This window comes from Phyllostomus discolor, chromosome 9 (genome assembly GCF_004126475.2).
Source record: "Phyllostomus discolor isolate MPI-MPIP mPhyDis1 chromosome 9, mPhyDis1.pri.v3, whole genome shotgun sequence".
Taxonomy (NCBI): domain Eukaryota; kingdom Metazoa; phylum Chordata; class Mammalia; order Chiroptera; family Phyllostomidae; genus Phyllostomus; species Phyllostomus discolor.
In genome coordinates, this window is record NC_040911.2 from 82,085,982 (window position 1) to 82,110,597 (window position 24,616).

The 24,616-nt window shown below is 46.6% G+C and overlaps 2 protein-coding genes across 3 annotated transcripts; both read left to right on the forward strand.

Moving 5' to 3' along the window:
- The first annotated feature begins 524 nt into the window (after window positions 1-524).
- LOC118496763 (zinc finger protein 343-like) lies at window positions 525-3,486 on the forward strand. Its single transcript, XM_036009453.1, is given in 2 exon segments — window positions 525-1,254; window positions 1,257-3,486. Coding segments are annotated over 2 exon segments (813 nt in total). The 3' UTR covers window positions 1,340-3,486.
- Window positions 3,487-10,377: 6,891 nt separating this feature from the next.
- Window positions 10,378-18,715, forward strand: SNRPB (small nuclear ribonucleoprotein polypeptides B and B1). 2 transcript variants are annotated; one of them, XM_028524714.2, is made up of 7 exons: window positions 10,378-10,522; window positions 12,705-12,856; window positions 14,646-14,757; window positions 15,970-16,122; window positions 16,621-16,759; window positions 17,074-17,199; window positions 18,384-18,715. In XM_028524714.2, the coding sequence occupies exons 1-7, from the start codon at window positions 10,520-10,522 to the stop codon at window positions 18,392-18,394; spliced, it is 696 nt and encodes a 231-aa protein (XP_028380515.1). In that variant the 5' UTR covers window positions 10,378-10,519; the 3' UTR covers window positions 18,395-18,715. The 2 variants fall into 2 exon arrangements, with proteins under 2 accessions (XP_028380515.1, XP_028380514.1); XM_028524713.2 differs by having other exon boundaries at window positions 18,556-18,715.
- Window positions 18,716-24,616: the final 5,901 nt, after the last annotated feature.

The following is a 24,616-nucleotide window of genomic DNA, read 5'->3' on the forward strand; positions in this document are numbered from 1 at the left end:
GATCTGGAGCCGTCAGCTGTAGTGAGCAAGAACAAGACGGTAGCCTGGAATCAAACTTTACTACAGACCAGGTAATCCTCTCAGGGGAGAAGCCCCATGTTTGCAGGGAGTGTGGGGGAGGCTTTAAAGATAAGTCAAACCTCATCAGACACCAGCAGACACACTCATTGGAAAAGTCTTATATGTGTGTTGAGTGTGGCCAAGGCTTTAGCCTACTGTCAGTCCTCGTTCATCACCAGAGGGCACACTCAGGAGAGAAGCCGTTTGTGTGCAAGGAGTGTGGGCGAAGCTTTAGCCATCGGTCCAAACTGAACAGACACGCAAAAATACATTCAGAAGAGAAGCCTTATTTGTGCAAGGAGTGTGGGAAGAGCTTTAGAAGTAATTCAATCCTCACTAGACATCAGTGGAATCACTCTGGGGAGAAGCCCTACGTTTGTCAGGAGTGTGGGCACGCCTTCCGTGAGAAGTCATCCTTCATCAGACACCAGAGGATACACTCTGGAGAGAAGCCCTATGTGTGCATGGAGTGTGGACGAAGGTTTCGTAATAGGTCAACCCTCACAAAACACCAGAGGATTCACTCAGGGGAGAAGCCCTACGTTTGTCAGGAGTGTGGGCACGCCTTCCGTGAGAGGTCATCCTTCATCAGACACCAGAGGACACACTCAGGGGAGAAGCCATACAAGTGCCCGGAGTGTGGACGAAGATTAGGTGATCAGTCAGCCCTCAGAAAACACAAGAAGACTCACACAGGGGAGAGGCCCTTTGTGTGTCAGGAGTGTGGGCGCAGGTTCCGTGAGAAGTCGTGCTTCATCAGACACCAGAGGACACACTCAGGGGAGAAGCCCTACAAGTGCCCAGAGTGTGGACGAGGATTTGCTGATCAGTCTACCCTCAGAAAACACCAGAGGGTTCACTCGGGGGAGAGGCCTCACATGTGTGGTGAGTGTGGCCGAGGCTTTACCCAGAAGTCATTCCTCCTTATTCACCAGGGGACACACACCGGGCAGAAGTATGCTTGTGGGGAGTGTGGGCGAAGTTTTAGCTACAAGTCAAATCTCACCAGACACCAGAAGAAACACTCAGGTGTGAAGCCTTATATATGCAGTGGGTGTGGGCAAGACTTTTTCTATAAATCAAGCCTCATCTTACATGAAAGGACACACTCAGGGGAGAAGCCTTATGTGTGTGGTGAGTGTGGACGAGGCTTTAGCCGGAAGTCACTCCTCCTCATGCACCAGGAGACACACTCAAGGAGAAGCATTATGTTTCCAAGGAGTCTGGACAGCGTTTTAGCTACAAGCCAAATGTCTTCAGACTCCAGAGGACACACTGAGGGAAGAAGCCTTGTGGATGCAGAGATCATGGGCAAGACTTCAGCAATCAGTCAAACCTCATCTTGTACCACGGAGACACCTAGGGAATAGCCCTTCTATGTGTGTGGAGTGAGTGGACCTTCAGAGATTGTTGACTCTCATCAGGCTTCGAGGACACATTCAGTCTGGAGGCTTACACATGTGGAGTGTGGGTAACTCCAGCTGTAAGTCAACGCTTATTGCATAAGGAGGACACACTTAGGTGGGACATGTTGAGTGTGCAGGGACTGTAGGTGAGACGTTAGCAATAAGCCAACATTTTCTGAACACCAGAGGAAAATGGTTGATGGGCAGGCACAAGATGGCGCTCTCAGGGAGGAGCTGTGTGTTGGCAGGGGTTGTGGGCAAGGCTCTTGGGATCTCATGCCATAGGGAGATCCTTACTAGGGGTGAAATGGGATTAAGTCTAGGGCTGAGGACACTGGAGCTCTGCCCAGATAACCGCATCAGGACCAACACACCTGCATCTCCTGATAACTGCTACTGATGGCCACAGAGCTGAATTCTCCTCCAGGATCTGCTCTCAGCCACAGGGAACTGCACCTCCTTAAGGACTCACTCCTGGCCAATGACTGATGGATATGGGGAGGCAAAACCTCACTCCTGGACTTGGTTGGGTCCAAAGGGTCATCCTGGATCCAGAGATGCTCTTAAGATCTCAGTTGGAAACACACCACAGGTGAGCTTCTTCCTCTGCCCAGTCAGCCCTTATTCACCAAAAAACCACTGAATTCCCCATCTCATTGTCTCTCCAGGGACTCCGCTGTAAGACATGTTAAGTGTACAAGGAGTGTGGACATGGTTGTGGCCAAGTCACCCTTCACAAGTCCCAGCATGTACTTGTACATAGAAGCTCTATGCGTGTGGACAGAATGGGCACAGACTCAGGAAGAGCACAGCTACATTGGAAGAAGCTTTACAGGGACAGGGAGGGAGTCGGTGAGATGCTTTAGCAATTAGTTTTACCTGATCTTCGACCCGCGGACACTCAGGGAGAAGACCTGTGTGGGCAGGGTTTGTGGGGGGAGCTTTACCCTGATGTACCTCTTCCAGAGAGTGAGAGGACATTCTTGCCACCACAAACCTCTACCTCACGCACCTTTGAGGGGGTTTCAGAGGTCTTGACCCCCACTGTAATCTTTTGCATGAGTGTGAAGATAGCAGTAGCAACTAAATAGAGATGCTTTCTTCTGCTTTTTGTAATCAGATGCAATAAATAAGTAAAAGCTTTTATTGAAGTAACCTAAGAATGACCAACTTGTTTTCTTTTCATACACCAATTCTGACCCACATTTTCTTGTCCTTTTGTTCTAATAGATAATAAGCTCAAGCTGTGCACCTTAGTATCTCATCTATCTGGAAAGGAATTCAGATGCACAGGCAGGATTTCCTGCACGGATCCAATCCTTGAGAAAAAAATAAGCCCCAAATAAACCTAATAGATTTGTTGGGGAATCTGAACCTTTGTACGGGGAGGGTGATCGAGATTCTGGAGACACTCCAGCTGAGGGGAGGGAACTTCCCAGGTCTCCAGGCCAGGACTGCCTCTTCTTCTAACTGCTTACTCCCTTTGGCTTCTGGGACATTCCCTTCCCTGGGCTTTGTTCCTTCTAATCTCTACTCAGGTCTCAGCTGAATCCTCCTCATCCCCACTGAAGCATCACTGTTCCTTAACGGCCTGTCCATGTTCTGCATTTTCAGGGACCTTTTAAGCACACTCTCTCTGCTGCCTTCCATATTCTAAGCTCAGGTCCTTTAACCGTGCCCTGTTCTCCAATCATGAGTCAGCGCTTGGGGCCTCTTAGCTACTCAGAGGTCTAAAGACCCTCTAAATGTAGCTTCAATGCCATGTCCCCTCAGCCCTCCAATCCAAGGGTCCTATTAATGACACCCGACAACATCCTTCTACTAACCGGTCCAAGAGAGCCTAGCCATTCACCAGCTGTTGTTCTTCAGCTCGGGGACCTGGCTCTTTGGCCACAACCTTCCCTAGCCCCACTCCCTCAGAGCCCAGATTGCCCAGCCTGACAACTCCACAGTCCCTGGCTCTGATTTCTAGGTTGTGGGCTGATCACTATTCACTGGAGAGAGGTCTGCCTACATTCTAGCAAGCCTGTTTGCTCAGCTGGAATTTTCCAGGTCCACAAATTTGAAAATCAGAAAAGGCACTGAGTGGTTTTAACACCACACCAAAGGAGGGGGCAGTGTAGAGAGTCTGAAGGAGTCTCTGGCTCCAAGGCCTCTACTCCCTCAGCCCTGCAGTTAACTCTCCCGCAGGTCACGGGTCAGCTGGGGTGAGGAAAAGGTGTCAGCACCGGAACATAGCCCCCCACCCTTTTCCCTCCCGGTCCTAGGCCAGAACTACTCCTGTAACATCAACACTTTGCTTCCGGTCAGACCTGGAGGCCACAGAGGGAAAGTGCGCATGGGTTTGAAGAGTGATGAGAGGCCCTTTGCCTTCCAGATGAGCCCAAGGCCCTTCCCCATGCCCTGCTATCCGGAGAGAAAAATGCCAAGAAGAAAACCAGCACCTTCCTTAAAAAAGGAAAAGGGTATATCCTCTTGGTTAATTTTAATCTAGATGTCATTTTGGAGAATAGCCAAGCACACAGCTGCCTTTTAATTAAAGAGAATTAATTGGGATAGGTTGAAACATGGCATTCTAGAATACTTAAAAAAAATGAAACATAGTTCCTAGAGTGCCATCCACCAGTGTTCTGGAGAGGATAAGAGAATTCCTTCCCTAAGGGTCGGGGCAGCAGTCGAGGACCGGGAAATCTCACAAAGCCAGGCTACACTCAGGGACAGGCTTGGCCTTCGTCCGCTGCTGATGGAGACCACGGGGACGGGTCCCAGCTCACCGGCACCACGGCGGAGCTGTGTCTGCAGAACCCTCCCTGCTGCTGGTCATCCGTTCTCCTTTTCCTGACCTTTCACATCCTCTGGGGATTTTAATGCTACTTATAGTAGTTTTTGTCTGAGCTGCCCCTCTGGGGTTTGTCCTAACAAAAGTAGGGCCTGAGTCTCTCCCTATGGCTAGGAAACACTGCCGTGAGCAGAGGTTTGCTAGTCTTTTGAGAGAGGGGGCCCAAACTGTAAAAATCTTAGTGTAAATAAATTGCAGTACTGGAGTTGTGTCTGATTAATAATATTGTGAAAACACTTCAGATTTCCTGCCAGCATATTATCACAAGAATTATGTGGGTGTTGAAGATCTGGAAGGGATGATGCAGGGAAGCTGAGAAAAATTAAGAGAAAGATAAGGCGTGATGAACAGCACTGAGACCAGGATAGATTTGGGAGGTCAGAAGGGTGGTCATGACCCAGACAAGATTTCCAGACAAAATTTCCAGACAAAATTTCCAGGACAGCCCTGGAGATAGCAATGTGGACTGCCAGGGAAGACGGACGTGTCGTAGGGTTTGTTTCCAAAGTACCGGTGATTGCCTGGATGTGGAAGATAGGGGAGAATTTAAAAGGATGCCCACAAACACAGCTTTCCAACAGCAGAAACAGTTGCTAAAGGTAAAAAGTTCTCATCACCCCGAGAATCCAAGCGGAAAGCCAGCATCACCTTATCTACCTTATCTGTTTATCGTCAGCAGAGTGCCGTCTCTGGAGGGTAGGTTGGACCTCTGTCCTCTTTCCCCACCCAGGCCCTGCACTGTGCTGACCTATGTGGTTTGTGCGTACGTGGGATGGTGCCACATGTTAATATACTGTCTCAGCTTCAAACTCACTTTTTGTTGCCTGATCTATGAAAATGAATCTGGGCCCTTGAAATACTTTTCCTTTGCCAGTGAGCATGAGGTTTATCAGTAGTGGGCTCTGGAGCAACACTGCAGGAGGACAGGGTCTTCCTTCCTGGCTCAGGTGGCTCTTTCACCAGGCTCCTAAAGAGTAAGTACCCTTTCCTCCCAACTCCCTGACCAGCGCAGTTTCTTCATGCTAAATGCCTGCAGGACACAGCTGCCCCCCCTCCATTGTCCACCCTGTGTCTTCTTCAGCGGTCCACTCAGGCAGTGGTGGTTTAGTCAGGAGCCCAAACAGCACGGGTCACTGCTTCCGCACCCTCTCTTCATCTCCACAGGCACACAATCCGGGGTCCTACTGGACTGGCTTCCTGACAAGCAGATCCCCTGACTTTTCATCTTCTGCAGAGGCCCAGAACTCCCCAGCCCTTTTCTTCAGCTCCACATGCATGCACACCAGGGTCTCTCCTTAGCTGCCCCAGCCCAGGCTGTGCAGAAAAGCACACTGGGTCCCTGCAGCTTTCCAGTCTGCATTTCCAGCAGTGCCCATAGCTGTGCTCCGACGTTCCCGCTCACCTGCCCATCGGCGAGGGCCTCGTCTCACTTGTGCCTCATAGGTTCATAAGATGCAGCCCTTCGGGAACAGACACCGTGGGGTCCATGTTTGGTATCAATAGCAACATCTCAGTTCTCTGTCCACACCCAACCACCTTTGGCCAGCCTGCATTCCAGAGGGTTATCCTGCTTGCCAGCTCTGGCCAGTGCAATCCCCCACCCCCACCACAACTTCTCCACCATCAGTGGGCTGTAGCCACACCCCCAGTAAGGGCTGAACCCCAGCCTTGGGGAGGGAACCCTTCTTCCTTGTTGATCCTTCCTGAGGACTCTCCCTTGGCTGAGAGTGTTTCAATATTTATTAGTTACTGTCCTGTCACTGTATAATTCTTTATGTTAAATTTCCCATTTAAATTACTGTGTGGTCTGTCTCCTCACTGGACCTAGACTGACGCAGAGGTGAATTGTGTGTGTAGTTTTTATATGAGGGCAACGACACAAACTTTTGATGGCATTATTCAGTGAACCCATAACCCGAAGAAATAATGCTTGTCAAGGTTATTATTAACACCAGCTGGAGCTCTGGCCCTGAACCCAAACTCAAAAATCTAATGGTCTAGACTTGGGGGTGGCAAATTACAGCCTGAAGGCCAAATCTGGCCTGTTTTCTGTTTTTCTGTAAGGCTGGCAACCTCAGAATGGTCTCTACATTTTAAATGGCTGAAATAGTCAAAAGAAGAAGAATATTTTGTGACACATATCTGTGTCCATAAATAAAGTTTTATTGTAACATGGCTCCACATTTGTTACATATTGTCTATAGCTGCTTTCATGGTATCTTGGTTAAGTTGAGTAACTGCTTCAGAGACCATGTGGCCCATAAACCCTGAAATACTGTCTGACCCTTAACAAAAAACGTTGGCTGATCCTTGACCTATACTACTGATTTTCAACCAGTGTGCCATGAGAGTTTTTAAAACATGCAGTATCTGACTACTTAGTCAGGGGCACTGACCTCTTTTTCCCTTAGCACAACAATAGCCGTCCTGTATGAATGAATAAAAATTATCCTATTTTTTGTCAGAGCAGCATCATTTTAGTTTATGTGTGCCATTGGATGAAAAAGGATGAAAATCGCTGATTTGGACTGAACCTTGGGGCTGCTTAACCGAAGGCCCAGTGAGTAGCCCACTTAACCCTGTGTTCTGGAATTCATCACCTCTTTTGCTTATTTGTAGAAACTGACAAGCTGATTCTAAAATTTAGATGAAATTGCAAGGGATCTGGAATGCCAAAACAATCTTGTAAAAGGAAAACAAATTAGGAGGACTCACATTTTCTGATTTCCAAACTTACTGCAAAGCGGTGGTACTGACAGCGGGATGGACGTGCAGATCAATGAAACGGACTGAGAAGTCAGAAGTAAAACCATGTGTCCATGGTCAATGGATTCCCACAAGGGTGCCAAGACTATTCAATGGGGAAAGAATAGTTTTTTCAACAGATGGTGCTAGGGCAACTGGATATTTACCTGCCAAAGAATAAAGTCTAACCCTTACCTATGCCATCTGTAAAAATTAACTAAAAATGTATCAAAGAACTAAATCAGTGGTGCCAAACTCATTTTCATGGGGGGCCACATCAGCCTCACAGTTGCCTTAAAAGGGCAAATGTAATTTTAGGACTGTATACATGGAACTACTTGTTAACAGTTAAGTAAGAGCTTGGCACTGTCACTGGGTAGAAACAAGGTGTCAGGCCTGATAAAACAAAGTGGAGGGCCGGATTCGGCCCACGGGCCTTGTGTTTGTCACTTGTGCTCTAAATGTAAGAAACTAAAACTGCAAAACTGTGAGAAGAAAACATAGGGCCAAATCTTCATGCTCTTGGGTTTGGCAAAGGATTAGATATGCCACCAAAAGCATGAGCAAAAAAAGAAAAAAAAGGAGATAAATTGGACTTCATCAAAATTAAAAACCTTTGAGCAGGACACTATCAAGAAGATGGTATATCCACACACGTTCTTGATAGATAGCCCATGGAATGAGAGAAAGTGTTTTTAAGTCACATCTGATACAGGACGTGTATCTAGAACACAAAAAGAACTTTTACAACTCGGTAAGAAAAGCAAATAACCCAAGGATGATACACAGATGGCTGGTGAGTACATGAAAAGATGCTCAACATCATTAGTTATCAGGGAAATGCAAATTGAAACCACAGTGTGATAAATACCAGTCACATACCCTAGGATGGCTCAGTCCAGGTCACTCACTAACTAGTGTCAGTGAAGAAGTAGAGAGATCAGCACCCTCACAGACTGCTGGTGGAAACAGTCTGGAAATTCCTCAAACAACTAAACGGAATTACCATACAACCCAGCGATTCCGCTGGTAGGTATATACAAACACGAGAGAAATGAAAGCGTGTGTCAGCATGAAAACTTGCACACAAATGTTTGATGCAGCATTATTCATAATAGCCAAAGGGCAGAAACAACTTAATGTCTTATTAACTGATGAACGGGTGAACAAAAGTGGTATAGCCATACAATGACATAGTGTCCAGCGGTAAAAAAAGGAATGAAGTACTGATATGTGGTGCAATGTGGATGAACTCTGAGAACATTATGCTGAGTGAGGGGGGTGGGTGGGTGTGTGGAGGTGGAAGAGGGTATGGGGGTTTAAATGGTAATGGGAAAACAATAAAATAAAAAAAATTAAAAATATGCTAAGTGAGGTAAGGTGGTCACTAAAGACCATGTACTGTATGAATTCCTTTGTAAGAAATGTCCAAATGTCCTTCATTCAGGTCTTGGTTCACATGCAATCTTCAGAGAGGCTTTCCGTGACCATCGGCCAGATTTACAACCCTCTTGGTCCCTCTGCCCTACTTTTTCTTTTTTCTACAAATAACTGTTACTTTCTAACCTATGCATTTGGTTTATTGTCTGTCTTTTTCACTAGAACATAAAGTCCTTCAGGGAAGGGAGTTTGTATCTCAGTAACAGTGCATGGCCTCAGTAGGTACTAAACACATTTTAAAATGGGTGCATGAGTGATTTGTTAGAAGGTAGGCTCACTTGGGAGCAGCTGAGGAATCAGATGGTACTATTTTCCTGTTTTTGCCACCTTGAGCAAGATAATTTGTCTCTCTGAGGCTCCATCTCATCATCTGCAGATCAACGGAGCTGGGACGACATAACATACATTTTAGGGTAGTGTGAGGATGAAATCACAAAGCCTCGAGGTGGAAGCTTGCCTTGCTAGGTTTGAGGAACAACAAGGAGACTAGTATGACTGGAGGAGGATGAATGAGGGGAATGGTGAAGGAGATGAGGTTGGAAAGGGTTGCAGGGCTGGATTGTATTGCACTTGTTCTGGGAAGTTATGGGGAAGTGGAGAGCGGGGCAATGACATTGTCTAATATGATCCCATCACGCTATAGAAGGATCCCTCTGGCTGCTGTGAATGCAAGAGAGGAAGCAAACTGACCAGTCAGGGACTCATTCAATTATCCAGGATAGAGGCAATGGTGGCTAGGACTAGAGTGGTAGCAGAGGGGGTAGGTGACAACAGTCAGATCTAAGACATTTTGAAGGCGAGGATTTGCTGGCTGATTGTGACATGGGAGAAAGAGAGGGGTCAAGGATGCTGCCAAATTTGCCGTTTTGATTTTTAACCTGAGAAACTTCTGAGATGGGGAACACTGGTAAGAAGTGGTCTTGGGAAGAAGAGTGAATAGAATAAAAAATGTAGTTTTGCCCTGGCCAAGTAGCTCGGTTGGTTAGAGCATTGTCCTGATACACCACGGTTGAGGGATCGATCCCTTGTCAGGACACATACAAGAATCAGCCAAGGAATGAATAAATAAGTGGAACAGCAAATTCTGTCTGCAGCCCCCAAAATCAATCAATATTTTTTTAAAAAAATCACATGTATTAAAAAATTAATTTTCAGTTAAATTTAGTATACCTAGTAGACATTCATGCAGGTGGCTGGATATTAAAGCCTAGAGTTAAACGGACAAGCCTATGGTTAAAGGAATAAATTTGAAAAAGCTGAGCGTGTAGTAGCATTCAAAAGTCACAGAACTGGATGGGATTGATTGGGAAATATTCATTCAAATATTTATTAAGCCGTTGTTTTGTGCTAAGCAGTTTCTAGGCACTTACAGTAGTGAACAACACACACAAATCCAGCTGTTGGAATTTACATTCTAATGGGGAGGGATAATAAAATGACAAAAACATATAGTATGTTAGCTATTAATGTTATAGAGAAAGGGAATGTTGCAGTTTTAAATAGGATGACCAGGGAAGTAAGTCCTCAGTGAGAAAACGTTGAATCTTGAAGGTAAGGGCAAGAGCGGTGCACACACCCGGACGACTAACATTCCAGGCAGAGGCAACAGCAAATGCGTACCTGCTGAGGCAGGAGCACGTCGAACAAGTTCACGTATAAACTGGGACAGTGGCTGTACGGGATAGAGCCGGGGTAGAGTCGCGGGAGTTGCGGACCTGGAGTTAAAGGGCTGGGGCCGGGACCGGGACCGGGACCGGGACCGGGACCGGCTAGGGGGCAATGAGAGTAAAGAGCGGTTCAAGTGAAGTTAAGTTTGATTTAAATCCCTCCCCCAAGCCCCGCCCCACTTTGAGCACAGTGGGTAAACAAGCTTCCGGCCCGGCTCTGGGACCGGAAGTAGCTTCCACCCGACACCATTTTCCCTGCACTCGCACTTCCGGCAACAGTGGCGGGAAGCGGCCTGCCTGAGGGCGAGTAGGCCTAAGCGCAGGCGAATCCGGCGGGAATCGGAGCCATCAAAACCGCCACCATGGTGAGGAGACACAGGCTGGCGGAGCGGGCGCTTCCGAGTCTGTCGTGGAGGGAGCAGCCGCGACCGATTGGGGGGGAAGCCGTGGTTGGCCGCTCATGGTGATGAAGGCCGGTACCGCGGCCGCTGCGTCCCGGCGCGAAACACCCGGACCTTGGATGTTCGGCGGGTTGGGGGAGGGGGAGCTGGAACTGCGGGACGGAGCCCCGGGTGGCTCGGTGGGGGCAAGTGTAGAACCGTGGATCTCCTCGCTGCTGTTATCGCAGTACTTGGGATCGTAAACTTTTGCAGAAGAAATGTGTGTCTGTATTTTGAGAGCAGTCGCTAGAGCCGCAGGAGGACTAGGGAAGGGGGTGAGTGCCTAAGAAGGACATGGGCCAAGAGGTGGAAGGGCTTCTGGCCAAAACCAGAGAGTATTCTTGGGTCCTAGTAGATGGGGCGGAGCTAGCGGGAGGGTGAATGAGACTGTTAGGAGCAAGAGTTGAACTTCTTCAGCATGTGTGTATGAATACCTCTGACTCTTCAGGAGTTGGAGCTGTCCTATGAAATGTGTCCTTTCTTCACCGAGTTCACTTTCTAGTTGGGGACATAATTCAGAGTTGTAATTCAGCATTAAGTAAAAGTAATGTTGCGGAGGGAGGCGGGGTAAGAATGCTTTTAGGATTAGAGGACACTGCTGGGAGGGGATATTACAGATCCGAAGGATGCGAGAGCAAAGCATTGAAAGTTCCTGGAGTGGGACGGGGAGGAAGAGGTGGAAGACGAGAGGGGAAGAATTGGCAGGAGTCTGGTTACTAAATGCCTTACGTGCTCCTTAATCGTGCTGGTGATGAGGCATGTCCTTGAAGGATTTCAACCCGCAAAATGACATGAACTTTGTGTTTAGAAAGGTCACTTTGTTCTGTAGGTGCTGTGTGTGGGGTGAAGTGAAGGCAGGGAAGCCAGGTCGGCTATTGTTTGGGGAATTGGTTAGAAGAGGAGGCACTAGATTCAGGCTGATCAGGTTCCAACACGGCTTCCTGACCCTGAGACAGGCAAGCTGTGCCACGTCTCCCAGCTTCAGTGGCCTCATCTGTAAAATAGCAAAAATAATGGAGCTGATTTTGAGAATTAAATGAGATATACAGTGCTTGTCCCAGTGCCTGGTATACAGTGAACCACCTGGTATGGGTTGGCTATTTACAGGGTGGACCAAAAAAACGTTGCCGTGAAGGTTAGGTGTGTGTGGCTGGGAGCTGTGTGATTGATTACAAGGCAGTTAAAAGAGTCATCCCACATAACCTGGGTCTCCAGGGTACAAGTTCAAGGTTCTGATTCACACGTGCGAATGTTCAGAAACCTGTTCTTGTCCAAGCTCACAGATGAACAGCACACACAGGTCTGGCCCATAGAAGGCCCTTGGAGGAGTTAAGACTGGTCAGCATCAATCAGATTGATGGGAGGCTGATCCACAGGTCAAATGCCAGGTCATTTATTTCTAGAGAGAAATATAACTGCCCAGGACACTTGACAGTTCACACTGTGCTGTCTCCGTAGTCTGTTTTAGCAAAGATACATTGTAAGCCAGACTATAAAGCAGAAAAGGTGTTTGGGTTAATTAAGAAGTATATTAAGTCATGTATTCTTAAAGATCATTGTGTGTTCAGACTGATGGGTACCCTGGCCACAAGCAAGTGTCCCTCCCAAAGGCAGCCTTGGAGGCACTCACAAATTCTCCATTGGGGGACTCCACACTCACCTCCAGCGTGATCAGCTCCTTTCTGATAAGCTTCTGATTGGTTGGGTTTTTAGTGCCAGCCCCATTCCAGCTCCTTTACTCAGTCCCTTTAGTGAGGTGTGGGTGTGATACAGCACTGGAGTCACACTGGTAATCTTTACAATGGCAGCTGGCTGATCTCTGCAATGGATGGGTTGGATTACTTTGGAGACATCCTACAAGCTCACGCCAGAAATGTACCCAGCCTAAACAAAGGCAGTTGTAACCTGCGATGATTTGAAGGGAAAGCTGGGGAACAGTAGTGGGCAGAGGTCAAGGCTGAACACAGGCTGACATGGCAGAATTCCTGGGAAAAGGACTCAGACAGACACATGGGAAAGAAGGCTGCAGCAGACGTTTTTAGGAAGGACTAAGGGGTATGTGGTTCCAGAAGAGCTGAATCTCCTCCCTGCTGATTTCTCCTTGCAGACTGTGGGCAAGAGCAGCAAGATGCTGCAGCACATCGACTACAGGATGAGGTGCATCCTGCAAGATGGTCGTATCTTCATTGGCACCTTCAAGGCTTTCGACAAGCATATGAATTTGATCCTATGTGATTGTGACGAATTCAGGAAGATCAAGTGAGGAGTGGGCTGTGTGGGGGGGATTTGGATTGGGAGGAGGAGATTGGGTGGGTGGTCCAAGTGATAGGTGGTGATGTAGGTAGCTGCTTCTTGTCGGTTTGCTCTCCCTGTTCTAAAGGGCAGATTTAAATGGTGACATTGGACTCTAAGAAATCTCCTTCCTTAGTCCAGCAAGCCTTGCTCTGTAGTTCTAGCACATTACAAGTTGTAAGGAGGGCTGCTAGGCTTTTTGTTTCTCTTTCTTTCTTGTGCCCCTGGGTACTGGGGTAAAGGGCTCTCCTGTTTCCCCCACAGGTGTGTGAGGGGGCAGAGCTTGATTTTCTGGCCTCATTGCCTATTTGTAAAGCTGTAGCCTAAAGGGCTCTCCCATTGCAGCCTGGTCTGAAACTGCTTTAAGAAGCCTCTGACCCTCTTCAGGGTAAGTGCTCAGCTCCCCCTGTGGGTTTGGGGCCAGTGATTTTTCTTGGCATTCATAGAAACAATTGGACTTATTTTCTACTTTCCCACAGTTCCATAAGTTACTGGATAACTCCCTTATATTAAGACTCCCAGATCTTAAGTTTCTGGCCTACTAAACTGTGCAGTCTAGTTTTTTGTCCTGTTTTTACATCAAAGGCATCTTGAGGCCCAAAGAGGTTATGTGATTTCCATGCTCATCCAGCTGTCTTTTGCCATGTGCATTGCATGTTACGTGGTCAGCAGCTGTGAATTCCCTTTCTTCCCTCTGGGGCTGTTGGTTTCTTTGTGGCAGGAGGTTAAGAAGTGCAGGACACACAGTGCGGTGTGGGCATTACAGCAGGGCCAGCGCAGCAATGTGGAGCTGTGCCAGACGGTTCTCTTCGTTTTACAAATGAAACTAACTTTAGTCTGATAATAAAAAAGTGTTTACTAGAAAATACTTTTTAAAAATACAGAAAAATACATGAGAACAAAGTTAAAATGCCCAGAAGGGTTATTTAAAGATTGTAAAAGGGCACTATGTACTTTTATTTAAAAATTAAAAAAACACATAAGTCAAAAAGGGGGGAAAAATGTCCATCCACAGAAAATCACCATTACTTTAATATAACATAGCCTTAAAAATGAAACCTTTAAGTTTGCTTTTAAATTCAGGTATATTCTTTTTTTTCCCTTTATTTTTAGTATACTGGTTTTGGGTTTTTCTTGCATTCCCCTATCTTGTTGTAGTTTATTTTTCCAGTTCACACTCATGTTTTGTTTATCCTTTTATGGCTATGGCTGCTAGGAAATCTTGTTTCTGTGCTCTGAGGACAGAGGTGTAGTTCCTGTGTAGTTAACTCTCACTTTTCCTTTATGGTTTCTCTTTCTGGTGTGAAGCGAGGAACGTGGTGATAGGCCTATGGGGTTGAATTGTCACTGGAAGGAACCCACGTGTAAGTGGGGTGAGTGAGATTCACTCGACCTGAGGAATTGTTTTGGCTGCTTTCTGACACTGGCAAGATCTTAAGCCAAAGGGAGGGAACAGAGTGAGAGCAGAGAGGACTGCGGAAGGGTAACTTGACGGTTGTTGCTGAGTGACATTGAGCTGGGCTGGGCTTTCTGGACTGTTGTCTCTTGCTCTGTGCATCCTCCTGGCATGGGAAACAACCACTTTGGGTTGCAGAGTCAGCCTGTGAGGACTGTGTAGAGGAGCTGTCTTGGAAAGTTCATGTGCCGTTTGTGAGGAGAGTGGAAAACAAAACCTTGGAGGCCTTCAGGTAGGTGAACGTGAACTTTACCCTCTTTCTAAAACTTGATTTTTTGTTTCTTCTAAATCTGTCTGCAGGCCAAAGAACTCAAAACAAGCAGAGAGAGAAGAGAAGAGAGTCCTTGGTCTGGTGCTGCTTCGAGGGGAGAACCTGGTCTCAATGACTGTAGAGGGGCCTCCCCCCAAAGATGTAAGTCGGAGCCAGGTGCCCGGGCAGGGCCATCATTGAGCTTATGCTGTGCACCAAGCGCTTAAGTTTTGTTTTGTTTTTTTTTTTGAAGATTTTATTTGCTTATTTTTAGAGAGATGGGAGGGAAGGGAGAGGGAGAGTAACATTGATGTGCAAGAGAAACATTGATTGGTTGCCTCTCTCCCAGCGAACTGGGGACCTGGCCCGCGATCCGGGTGAGTGTCCTGACCAGAAACCAGCGAGCGGTCCAAAGACACCCCATCCACTGAGCCGCACGGCCGGGGCGCACTGAGTATTTTATTTAATCCTCGCAGTCATCTTTTGAGATAAATTACTCCTACTTTATAAATGAAAACTGGGTTTTAGTAACTTGCTCAGGGTGTCACAGCTAGTAAGTGATGACATTGGCACTTGATCCCAGTGCATTCTTGGTTCTATAAATGGCATTCTAGCAATACATTTAGAAATAGAGCAGGCTTTAGAGAATTTAACCAAATTTGTTTTCTCTTTTTCATTTTAAGACATTTTTCATCAAAGGAATACATTCCTTTGGTCCACATATATATTTTTTAGTATTCAACACATAATATGCATGTAATATTTAGTTCTGCTTTTTCACTTAATGTAAACATTTTTCTGCTTGCTAAAAGTCATGGTAATGAAATGACTACAATTCTCTCTCAAGTGAATACACAGTAGTTTATCATAGTCATTTCCTGATTTTTGGACGGTAGTTGAACTTTTTCCAGTAGAAATGCCTGCAAGGATGTTACCGTATTTTTTGGTTCCATATTCATAACTCTTGATATCCATTTCCAGTGGAATTTATCACTCTAATGTAGCCCGTCGTACACCGTCATGACCACTACCAGTTTCGTCGTCACTCCATCATCTGCAGATGAGGAAACAAACCCCAGGTCGTCAAGTGCTCTTGACGCACCCTCCCGAATTCGGGTTAATTTTACAGGAGTGGGAATAAGTGGTTGTGTCGTGGCACTTTTCTCTACAGTTACCTTTAGGCTCTTCTGGCCTGCTGCAGGGGCGACAGCTGTGCATGCAATCTTAGGTGAAGGAGTGATGGTGTTATCACGCCCAGGTGGAGAGTTGTTCTGGTGCCCTGGGAGTCTGAGGGGCTCCCCAGGCAGTGGCATTTTGAAGTATATGTGTGATTCTCTAGGCTACAAGCATTTTAGCACGCACTTCATTTTTCAGACTGGCATTGCCCGAGTGCCACTTGCTGGAGCTGCTGGTGGCCCTGGGATCGGCAGAGCTGCAGGCAGAGGCATCCCAGCCGGCGTCCCCATGCCCCAGGCCCCTGCGGGGCTTGCCGGGCCAGTTCGTGGGGTTGGCGGGCCATCCCAACAGGTGAGTTGGTGAAGGGCGCCAGTGTCTACTAGTTAAAATAAAAGATAGAGGGAGGGTCTACATCTGGGAAGAGTCCAGAGTGACCAACCTGTGACTGTCAGACCATCAGTATTCATGCGAGGGGCTTTGTGTGTTGTTCCTGGAATGCACTGAAAAGGAAAAGTTGTCATTGTGAATTACATTGCTAGTATTGAAGTGCAGAGATGCGTGAAAGGTGTATTAGTCGTCTGTACTGGAGCAAAGTGTTTCTGTGATAACATTTGGAATACACTCTCTTATCTCTAATTTGCTTTGGGTATCCTCAGCTTAGGCTAGAAGATTGGAATTGGGCATTTAAACTTGATCTTCTCTGTAAGATGGTTTTGAGTAGGAAGTCGGATGCCATGAGTTGTAGCTTAGGAGATTTGGTGTTTGCTGTTTCTTTCCCAAGTTGAGGGGAGAGCGGGATGCTGCATGGAATGTACTATTCTGCGTAATTCTCTTCCTGTGTCCTCCCAGGTGATGACCCCACAGGGAAGAGGCACTGTTGCGGCTGCTGCAGCTGCTGCTACAGCCAGTATTGCAGGGGCCCCAACCCAGTACCCACCAGGCCGTGGGGGTCCTCCCCCACCAATAGGCCGAGGGGCACCCCCTCCAGGTGAGAAGCCCATAAGGAGACCATTGGTAATTGAGAAAAGATTCTGAGCTGGATTTATGATGAGACACACCTTGACTGAAACTGATGATGAGTTTTTATAGTTAAGCAGGATTACTCTGAAATCCAGCCTTACTGACTGACCGAGGAACAGGGCCTCCACTGGGAGGCCCATGTCTTTGGCTCACTTCCCCATTTGCTTGGGGATCCTGGGAGGGTGGGACAGTCCATCTGTCTCAGAACTTGGTGGGCAGCTTGGTTTTCTGCTACCTTTTGACAGACACTTGAGCTGTATTTTGGGGGCTTTTCTCTTGCAGGCATGATGGGCCCACCTCCGGGTATGAGGCCTCCCATGGGTCCCCCAATGGGGATCCCCCCTGGACGAGGAACTCCGATGGGCATGCCCCCTCCAGGAATGCGGCCCCCTCCCCCAGGAATGCGAGGTAAGTGCTCACAGCAGTCACTTGGACTCCCCATCCTGTTGGGATGGGAAGTGAAGGGAAGATCAGATTTTGGCCATATCCTCTGGGCTTTCAGGCCTTAAGCCTAGGGAAGTGAACTTTTAGCAGATAACTTAGTCCAGAAGGGAAAGAGGGAGCAGCATTTCATATATTGACGTAACTCCTGCTTAGGACAGTTGGAGCAGCCCTGTACCCGGGTACTTCTCAATGTCCAAGGCAGGGTTCTCAGGGCACGTGAAGTGATGCATTCCCAGGGTTCCCAGGAAAGGCTTGTCTTACACTCTGGTTTGGTAGTGGTTAGTAAGTAAGAGAGTGTTCTGGGCTTGGCTGTACTGTTTAGTATATACAGTCGTACCTCAGTACTCGGCGGCCGCAGAACTCATCAAACCCTGTACTCACTGCATTTTGAGGAGAAAAAAATGTTTTAACACATGGCCCTTGCTTGGGACTTGTCACATTTGCTAAAACTTGTGTGAGGCATGGTGCCGCACCGCGAGAGAAAATACCTCATTGTTCAGTGCTCATCAGTTTCAGCACTCGTCGTGAGTTCTGGAACGAATTTGATGACAAGTACTGAGGTACCACTGTATTATTATTATTTTTTTAAGATTGTATTTATTTACTTTTCGGCAGAGGAAGGGAGGGAGAAAGAGGGGGAGAGAAGCATCAGTGTGGGGTTACCTCTCTCATGCCCCCTCCTGGGGACCTGGCCCACAACCGAGGCATGTGCCCCGACTGGGAATCGAACCAGCGACTCTTTGGTTGGCAGGCTGGTGCTCAATCCACTGAGCCACACCAGCCAGGGCTCTTTAACTGCCGTTTAACAAATGCTGGCATAGATCAGCCCTCATTTTACAGATAAGGAAACAGTCCCAGTGAGAGCTCGGTGTCCAGCCTCCCAGACCAGTGTTCTTTTCAACAAGCCATAGTAGCTTCTAAGATGTCCCACAGCCACCACACTCAGTAACTTCTGTGTCTCTAGTCTGGGTTTTCTGCTTTTGGGTGTTATAACGCAAATGGGAACCTGGTCAGTCCCAAGTAAGCCTCCAGTCAGCACGTTACGCCCCCTCTGATGGATGGATCCTGCAGGGAGTGGGAGGCTGGGACAGGGACGGGGATTTGAGTTGCAGATCAGGCACTGACTAAACTTCTTACTCTTACTTCAGGCCTTCTTTGACCCTTGGTCACAGAGTTATGAAAGTAGCTCCACAGAGGCCCGGGCCCGGGCCCCCGGGGCCACGTTACCACAGACCTGTTTGTTTGTTATGCCGTTGTTCTGGAGTCTCACCGTTATTCTGCAAGTCTTACTTCTTACGGATTGTCTGGTTTCCCTTACAGGGCCCCCTCCCCCGGGAATGCACCCACCAAGGCCCTAGACTCATCTTGGCCCTCCTCAGCTCCCTGCCTGTTTCCCGAAAGACTGTACATAGTCCTTTTATTTCCTTGTGGCTCGTGAAACAAATTTATAATAAACTCTTAATAGCCTCTTGTGGATGCACCTGATGTTTCTGTTCATTTGTGGAAAAATCTTTGATGAAATCAGTGCTTAATTGAGTCAAGAAGGGGTGCATTGGAAAAATTAGCCCAAATCTTAGCTGCTTCCCTTATAAAATGTTTTTCTACACATTTGCAGAGAGGTGTACAACCTCATACCAAGAGAATTACAGAATTGAACTACAATGAGGCATTTTAACCCATCTAACTGGGCAAATACTAGTTGAAATAACACTTCATACACTGTTGGTGAGGGCTGGGACTTGGGGCGTCGTCCTCTTTGGAAGGAACTCATCTGGAGAGCTTCCTGATGCCACTTCACAGCCACTGGGAAGGCTTCAGTGGGGAAAGGAGGGTGTTGGTAACTATGTGGGAAAAGAAAACCCTTGTGCATTACCAGTGAGGGGGTAAAGTGGTGCAGCCACTATGGAAAACTTGGGTGGATTTTTAAAGAGTTAAGCAGAATTACTGTATGATCCAGCAATTCTGGGTGTAGACCCAACAAATAAAAATGCATGTCTACACAAACTTGTACATGAGTGTTTGTCGCAGTGTTATACATAATAACCAAAGGGTGTAACAATCCAACTGCCCATCGGGATGGATGGATAAACAAATTGTGGGGTACACATTGGATGGAATGTTACTCAGCCATAAGAGGGATGAAGTATTGATACATACCAGCACTTGGACCGACCTTGAAAACATTGTGCTAAGTGAGAAGCCAGGCACTGAACGTCACAATTGATTCGTGATTGGTTTCTTTTATATGAAATAATACAGAATAGGTAAAACCAAAGAGACAGCTGATTAGAAGTTGCCAGGGCATGGGGCTGGAGGAAATGGAGGTGATGCCTCAGTGGATATGAGGTGTGCGTGCGTATGTGGTGATGGGAAGTTTGGAACTGGAGTTGGTAATCGTGCAACACTAACTGAACAACATTGGGTTCTAGTGGTCGAATTAAAGTGGTTGATTAATGTAGAATGTGACCTCAATTTTAAAAAAAAGTTTCTTCGCAGAAAGTTTACCAAGGCTATTCATCATGGGAAGGATATTCCCCTGCAGAGGAGGCTGAGGAGTAGGACACCAGGGGGGTGAGCGTGGTGGCAGTGGCAGCTTGTCAGTGTCAGTAGTCGGCTCAGCAACCAGGGACCTGCACCCTGCGCAGCACCAACTGCAAAGCAGGGCTGGGCCAGCTCTCGGCCAGGCCTCCCGATCTGTGACACCTGCCAGGCGTGACCCAAAAGGGTTTTGTACTCCTAGCCCCGGGGGGGAAGACAGGGACTCAATACACAAATACCAAGCATAAATCAAAGGGGGAGCAGACACATTGCCTGGTGGTTAGAACGAAAGTCCTGGATGTTCAAAACTTCTTGAAAATGAATTAAAACAATGAAGTAGGCAGTTCTGTGCATGCAGCCCTGCACAGGAAAAGAGGCACACTTGCTCTGGAGAACCGCTGACTAAGAGGAGAAAAGGGAAGTCTGCCATCAGGGATCTGGGCATTCCCACTGTGTCTTTAAGATAACTCCTGCCCTGGCTGGCGTAGCTCAGTGGATTGAGCGCGGGCTGGGAACCAAAGTGTCCCAGGTTCGATTCCCAGCCAGGGTACATTCCTGGGTTGCAGGCCAGAACCCCCAGCAACCGCACATTGATATGTTCTCTCTCTCTCTCTATGTCCTTCCCTTCCCTCTCTAAAAAATAAATAAATAAAATATTAAAAAAAAAAGATAACTCCTAAATCCCTAGAGCTAAGGGGTTTGGGTGAAGATTGCTGATGTGTGTTGACTGACTTCTAGACTTGACTCCAGTCCAGTTTTCACATAAGCTCCTATGCTACAGTATTAGTTCAGTCAGTAAATTGGTCTGCGGCTGTGATGAGTAAATGAGAAAACAGTAAAGGCATTAGGTTTGCTGCTGGATCTAAGTCTGAATTCTGCTCAGTCAGACCCACATGTGCACTATTTCATCGTTTATGTACTCTTTAAAAAATACTTTATTATCCACTGAGCCACACCAGCCAGGGCAAAAATATTCTCTAAATGCTCACTAAAGAGTGAGTGGAGCCCTGGCTGGTGTGGCTCAGTAGATTGAGTGCCAGCCTGCGAACCAAAAGGTCACCGGTTCCGTTCCCAGTCGGGGCACACGCCTGGGTTGTGGGCCAGGTCCCCAGTTGGGGGTGTGCAAGAGGTGACGGGAGGCAAACTGGTCAGTGTATCTCTCACACATTGATGTTTCCCTCTCTTGCACCCTTACTTCCCTTCTCTCTAAAAGTAAATAAAATCTTAAAAGAAAAAGAACGACAGTGGAGAGAAAATACTGAGTCCCAACACCCCAAACATTCAATTGAATGATCTTAACTGTATACTCAACCTTATTTTAACTTCAAAAACATCTCCCAGGTCTCTGCAAACATGTTCACTAAGTGAACATACCACTACTTACATAACTAATCCTCTGTAGTTCACAGGTGGCAAACACACGGCCCATGGGCGGAACACGGCTTTCTACCATGTTTTATCTGGCCTGGCACCATGGTTCTACCCAGTGGCAGCGCCAAGCTCCTTGCCCTTAGTTAAGGAGTAGTTGCATTTACACAGTCCTAAAATTACATTCAGCCATTTGAAGGCAGCCTCTAGGCTGATGTGGCCCCTGGTGAACATGAGTTTGACACCCCTGCAGTGTAGTTGGACATTCAGATTAGTTTTTTCACTCACAAGTGATGACCACAAATAAGGTGATGACCACATTTTTTGCATAGAGATTATTCTATGTTTAGATCACTAAGAAAGGAATTTCTGAGTGGAAGGATGTATTTTAATGAAGTTTCTTAAAACTTAAGTTGATTTGCCCTGTTACAAAACAGACCCAACTATTTTTTTTATAACATGCTCCTCAGAATTGATAATTGTCATTAAGAAGATAATTACTCTTCTGTTTGACAGCTGAAAATTATGTATATCATTGTGTTCTTTTTATTCCAAAGGAGGGATTTAAAATAAATTATCTTTCTTTTATGAGTTGTGTTAAAAATTTGGGGGATAGATTTTTTTATGTTAGTACATGTCATAATGATTACTAGTGTATATCCAGCCAGAGTAACTCAGTCATTCTGATTTTGGGAATTCATATTATCCCTGATTTTTCTTGATTACAAATCAGGTAGTAATAAATGTTTTGTGTAGAAATATTGTTTTCTTTGGATTTTCTAAGTTTTTAGGAGCCCTATTTATGATTCAAAGGTAGGCACTAGAAAGAAGGAAACTCATTTACTGAATTCTGGTGTGTGCATAAAATACATACAAGGAATTGGCCAGTATTGTTGCCCCTGGGGAAAAAAACCTAGTTTGAGGGGAACACGAATGAAAGGGAGAATTACCATTATATACCATTTAGAACTTTAAAAATATCAAGCCGTGCCCAGACTGGTGTGGCTTAGTAGGCTGGCCATCGTCCAGGGTCACTGGTTCAATTCCTGATCAGGGCACATACCTGAGCTGTAGACCAGGATCCTGGTTGGGGGTGCATGAGAGGCAACCTATCAATGTTTCTCTCGCACATCGATGTTTCTCTCCCTCTCTTTTTCCCCTCTTTCCCTCTCTCTAAAAATAAAAAAAAGTCTTAAAAAAATACTGAGCCATATGAGTGCACTACTTAGTAAAAATTAAGTACATTTTAAAAATAGGAAATGATGAAACAGTGAACACAGTTAAACAAAGAGAAGTCCACTAGGAGGCAGCATTGCGCTGCCAGAAAGAGGGAGCAGCAAACTGGACAGACGGGCTTCTGCGTGGGTGTTAGGATTCCAGATTGGGTTTTTTCTTCCTCACTGTGTGTTTTGTTCTAATTTTCTATAACGACCTATGAAGAAATAAAATTCACATTATTTAAGGAGGCGTCGAGCCCTGCCCCTCTTTAGCTATGTATAATTTCATAAAGGTAGAGTTTCTGAGGAAGAAGGAGGTCACATTTAAAATGTTAATGGATGTATCGAACAGCCCTCCAATGACGTCACGTCACTCCATAAACAGCACGCGGGTGCCTGTTTGTCACATCCTTGTCAACACAGTGCATTGTGACATCATTAGATCTTGTTTGACCCGATGCATTTTTTAAAATCTTGCTTTAATATGTATCGATTTAGTTTTGAGGGATGCTAATTATGTTTTCATATATTTGAAAGCAATTCACTTTCATTTCTTGGTGGACTACGTCCCGCACTCTAATGCGGGCAGGGATTTGTCCATCTTTTCCATCGCTCTGTGCGCTCAACGTGCTGCATGAGCGAATGATGACTTTTCCGAGCTCCGGTTTCCTCATCTGTAAAATGAGTGCGTGTCTCCTTCCTCGTGGGAGGCCGATGGACTCCTCTACCAGATTTGGATTGGACAGCTGGGATGGATGACACATGTGTCAGGGGCAGAAAAAGAATAACTACTGCCATAACGGGGCTTTCTGTGGCAAGCAGGGCAGGGTCCTAAGCAAGTCTGAAGAGCACTCCGGAGCGCGAGGGGTGACTGGCCCTCTTCCTCTTGCTTAGGGCACAGGGCTGTGGCGAGGACCCGACAGGAGGGCCCGGGCTTGGGTGGCTTGAACCTCCCACAGGCGCCCAGGAGGGAGCCCCCAGGCTTTCCCGTGGGCTTGAAAACCGTCAACAGTAAAACAAACAAACAAAAATGAAGTCAGACTTTTTATCACAGGCCGATAGAAACTCATGGCATTGACAATCTGATGAAGCACTGTACACAGTCAGGTTGGCACAGAGGATGCTGTCAATGAATATTTGCCATTATTGTTGTCCCTAAGTCTTTCAACTCTAACTTTGTGAAGAGAATTTTTTCTTTTGAGTATAACTTTAGAATACAAATTTTCCTGGAGTGATTATCTATAGGTGTGGATTTGAGCCAGTCTCACATGTAATCTGGTGTGTTTGTCTGTGTTTCTTCGCAGTGACCGGGTTTAGTGTTTTGTAGGGGGGTCAAAGAAAGTACTTACATGCCCACTGCTAGAACGCCTCACACTGAGGGCCACGCACCGAGTGCCCTGGGGACTTCACACATGTATGTCCGGGATGCCAGCTGACATGAAGGAAAGAGGACAGCCCTGGGCAGTGGGGTGGGGAGGGTGGCTGGTGACGCTGGACATGTGCACGTCCTATGACCCAGCAACTCCACCTCTAGATATATGCCTAACAAATGCTGACGTATGTTCACAAATGGACATGCACAGCCACATATATGGCATTTGACTCAGAATTGCTCTGAACTGGAAACTCCCCAGATGTCCATCAACAGTAAAGTGGACAAACAGCATATCCACACTGGAACACCGGACACTGGACACCCACCAGCATGAGAGATCTACAGTAACACGCAGCAGTAGGGATGAGTCTTCTCCACAGAACATCAAGTGACAGAGCCCAAGACCAGACGCAGGATACGTACCGTGCAATTCCATTCTCAAAGCACGCAAACTGATTTACTATTTGGCATAATGGTTTTCTTGGGCCTGGGCACAAAGGGAGTTTTTAGGTTATTGGTAATGTTCTATTTCTTGGTCAGTGCTGATTACCCAGTTGGTTCAGCTTGTAAAAATTCAGCAAGCTGCTCTCTTTTGATATTAATACATTTCTGTATGTATGTGAAGCCCTATAAAAATTTTAAAAACCCTCATTGGGGAAAATCAAAAAGGAAACTTACCACTATGCCAACTGTGGCAATGTCTAGGTGATGAGAGTCTGGCTGGTGTTTCCCTTCTCTTTCTTTATTCATTCAGTTGATTTATACTATGTACTAGACACTGTTTTTTTTTAAAGATTTTATTTATTTATTTTTAGAGAGAAGGGGAAGGAGGGAGAGAGAGGGGGAGTGAAACATCGATGTGTGGTTGCCTCTCATGCGTCCC

Bases quoted from the DNA above. Each gene is read 5' to 3' on its own strand.
- SNRPB (XM_028524713.2), top strand. The intron at 16,760-17,073 runs GTGAGAAGCCCA...TTTCTCTTGCAG, and splicing joins CCGAGGGGCACCCCCTCCAG to GCATGATGGGCCCACCTCCG. The intron at 17,200-18,555 runs GTAAGTGCTCAC...TTTCCCTTACAG, and splicing joins CCCTCCCCCAGGAATGCGAG to GGCCCCCTCCCCCGGGAATG.